The sequence below is a fragment of the Kryptolebias marmoratus genome, linkage group LG3, assembly GCF_001649575.2.
Source record: "Kryptolebias marmoratus isolate JLee-2015 linkage group LG3, ASM164957v2, whole genome shotgun sequence".
Classification (NCBI taxonomy): Eukaryota; Metazoa; Chordata; class Actinopteri; order Cyprinodontiformes; family Rivulidae; genus Kryptolebias; species Kryptolebias marmoratus.
In genome coordinates, this window is record NC_051432.1 from 25,216,065 (window position 1) to 25,219,658 (window position 3,594).

A 3,594-nucleotide genomic window follows, 5' to 3' on the forward strand; every position below is an offset into this window, starting at 1 on the left:
GATCAGCCCTAGAGATTTCAAGGTCAAAGGTCAAGGTCACATGGTAAAGAAGGCTTTATGACTGTAACCATGTACAGTAAGAAGGCCAAACCTTACAGCTGGACACTTCATGGGTCAGGGATCAGCTCTATGGGCTTTAAGATGACATTTTTTAAGCTATTTTCAGCTTTTTTCTTTTTGTTGTTTCTGCTTCTTTCAGCTAATTTTGGCTTTGTTCTTCTCATTTTCAGCTACTTTCAACTAACTTCAGCTTTTTGAACTAATTTCTGCTTCTTTCAGCTTTTGTTCTTCTATCCTATGCAAATCTTCTTCAAATTAGCTGCTGTTTCACTTTTTGCGTTTTCATTAAACTTCAGCTGTTCAGCATATCTTCAGCCGCTTTCAGCAAAATCATTCAGCAAAAAAAGCATTCACACTGCATTTTCGCAGGAAATGCAACTTCTCTAGTTTAAATTAATTATCTATTTAGGAGCAAGAGAAAATTTATGCTTGTATCAAATTCTGAGTCATGATTTTTTTAAAACTTTTTTTTTTGACAGTCTCTTGATTTCATTATAATTTTTTTTTAGATTTTGCTGCTAATACTGGCAATCGTGTTCAACTGGGTTTTCTGGCCTTCCTTTTGTCATATTTTTTTTTGTTTTTTATTAGCTTAGAACATTTACAATTCATTAACGCTGAGGTTCAAATCCCCATCCAAATCATTGCAGAGTTTGACCACTAGGGGGCGCTAAAACACAACAACCAAATATCTTCTAAATAAAATACTGACTGATGTTTTTGGTCCGTTCATTGGCATATTTTCCAACAAAAAGTGCTAAACGGTTTATCATCTATTGATAGACTTTTACTAATTATGTCATTCTAAGAAAAATAGCTGGCTTTTATTTTGAGAAGGTGCACTTTGTGAAGTAAACTAACCTTCTTAATTATAAGCAAATAAGCAACAAAATAATGGTTTATGATTCTACAGGCGAGTCTTCAGATAAATGGGATGGGGGGAAATGTTGTGGGGAACATGCGTCAAAGGGCTCGGACCCGATGATATCTGCTTGTGGTTGTAGTTTATTTGTTTCTGGAAGGTAAGAATTGACCTAAAGGACACAATAGTGAGTAACCTATCACTGTGGCACAGATATGTTTTGATTTCTGAACTAATACAGCATAATACTCTGTTACGAAATGCAATGCCACGTTCTTTAAGGTGCAGGCTCTGGTAGTTTAAACAATCGATAGCAACAAGTTTGTTCTTTTACTCAGATATTTATGGTCTGTTGCCATGCTGGCAGTAACTAAAGACACCACGTAGTGCCTCGCAAGATGGAGGCACGAATTCTCGCCTCATTAGCAGAAACTGCGCTATGGTTGACCACTCCAGTGTTGTTTTATTTCAGCATCAAGTCTTTACTGTTCCACATGATTGGTCAGTACTTGCTCAAATATCCTGAAATTATGGAAAAGTGCAGCTCCACGTGTTTCGTGATGATTTTCTGGTGCGTCACTGTGCGTCTCGGGAACATCCCTGCAGTCGTGGGGTTGACTGAAGTTGTAGCTGACACTGCTGGCAGAAATCACAGGACGGTACATGCCTGTATGTGTCATGAGGAATGTAACATTTAGGTGGAAAAAATGGGCCATTCTCAGGAGAACACACATGAGTAACAGTGGGAATTCACATGCCATTTATATGAGACTTCCTGCTTCTTTAAATTTAAGTCTAATTTCAGTGAACACGGGGCGTCTTTGGGTCCTAGAAGGAGATACCTGGTTATGTATTTGCTGCAGTGTTTTTAAGATTTACTTGATGTGGATTGTTTAAATTTTGGTATGGTGCAAACAAATTATAAAACGTTAAAATTTTAAAGAATCACTTCAAAGTCTGTGCAAATAAGGAACACAATGCCACATTTATGCATCAAACGGGTGAACTCGGATCACAGACAGTTAGCTGTAATTATAGCTGCTCATCCAACGCCTGTCTAAACACCGGCAACGGCTGTGATGAATTAAAGGCTTAGCAGCTCTTGACAGAATCCATATCGCCCTCCGGCTTCCATGCCTGAGTTTTAAACTAAAATCATCTTATGCTGAGAAACTGAGTTGCAGCCATTTTGGTAAAAGTAACATTGTGCACCTTATCAGGAAGTCCCGCTCAGAGTTTGTGTCGTGAATGACTCGCAGCTACCACCAAACCAAACGTGACCTCAAGATCTGTAAAACTGACTAAATTACAGCCATTTTTGGGTTCTCCAATATCAGTTACCGTGGCGACCATCCTGAATTGGGTTGGCTCCAAAAGGTTGTCCAGTTGTAGATACATCCAATAATAATTTTTGAAAGTTTCACTAAAGTTTGTCCAGTGATTCACGAGATATTTTACTAACACAGATATGTTTTATGGTAAAATTTAAACAAAAATCGTGTAAAATCTGTTAGAGCTCAAAATATGTGTTGGGGATAAGATCAGTTGGCTGTGGCGGCCATCTTGAATTGAGTTGGCGTCATTAGTTAAAGAGTTGTTGATGTAAATACAGTGTTTACTTTCTGAAAGTTTCATTAGAATTTCTCTATTGTTCATGAGATATTTTGCTAACAGACAGGCAAAAACATCATTTTATGTCTTTTCCTCTCAGCGACAGTGATAATCATCAAATATCATCATTTTAAATAACATGTATTCATTGTTTTCTTCTTTAAGGTGTGGCTCGCATTTATGCATTATTTTACGTTACTTAAGGTTGGAGGTTTTGGGTTGTTTTTATTGAAAAGTTGGAATATCTATAGTGTTTATGTTTATGTTTATTCTTTATAAGTGTTCAAAATAATATGAACCACAGTATTTAAAATATTATATTTCAAAATTACTATCAGTTTCTTTATTTGTTTGTTTTATTGGTATTTATTTCCCATTATTTGTGAGTAAATAGGAATGAGTCAAAAAAGTTATAGATTCATGTTAAGACTAATGTTGAGCTTTTTTTCTTTTTGACTTGAAAGTATTAAAGCAGTCCAAACTGAATAACATCATTCTGTCTGCAGGGCGGCCGTTTTCACGGACTGACGATGGGATTCCCTCCTCTTCCTCAGCGTTCTTCAGCCAGACGCTCCTTCGGGCGCTCCAAACGTCTCAGCATGGCTCGCTCGCTGGACGACTTGGAGGTGAGGAACGTTCTCATGCACCCGTCGTCGTGCCCGGGAACCTCCGTGAACGCTGTGTGGTTTGTCACATTTGTATGAGGGGCCGTTTAGGACAAAATGTACGTTTTGTCTCTCACACACTACAAAAAACTCACGCAAACTCAAAAAATATTCACGCACTACAAAAAAAACCCTCACGCACACTCAAAAAATATTCAAATTGTGTATACACACTACTAAAATGCCACACACGCATACAAATTTTATCTTTCTCGCACACATACACTGTACCGACAACTCGCGCACACACACAAATGTTACCTTTCTGGCACACACATACTGTCCCGACTACTCGCACACACACACAAATGTTAACTTTCTCGCACACACACGCTGTCCCGACGACTTGCACACACACACTAATGTTACCTTTCTCGCACACACATACTGTCCCGA

General features: G+C 38.2%; 1 protein-coding gene across 5 annotated transcripts in view; it reads left to right on the forward strand.

Annotated features, from left to right (window-relative positions):
- Positions 1–3,594, forward strand: part of rgs12b (regulator of G protein signaling 12b) — a 59,142-nt gene that overhangs the window by 10,673 nt on the left and 44,875 nt on the right. For all 5 annotated transcript variants that reach the window (XM_017416982.3, XM_017416984.3, XM_037974901.1 and 2 more), the window contains one exon: positions 3,040–3,159. In XM_017416982.3, the coding sequence (XP_017272471.1) occupies positions 3,040–3,159 (120 nt within the window). The remainder of the gene's footprint in view (positions 1–3,039; positions 3,160–3,594) is intronic.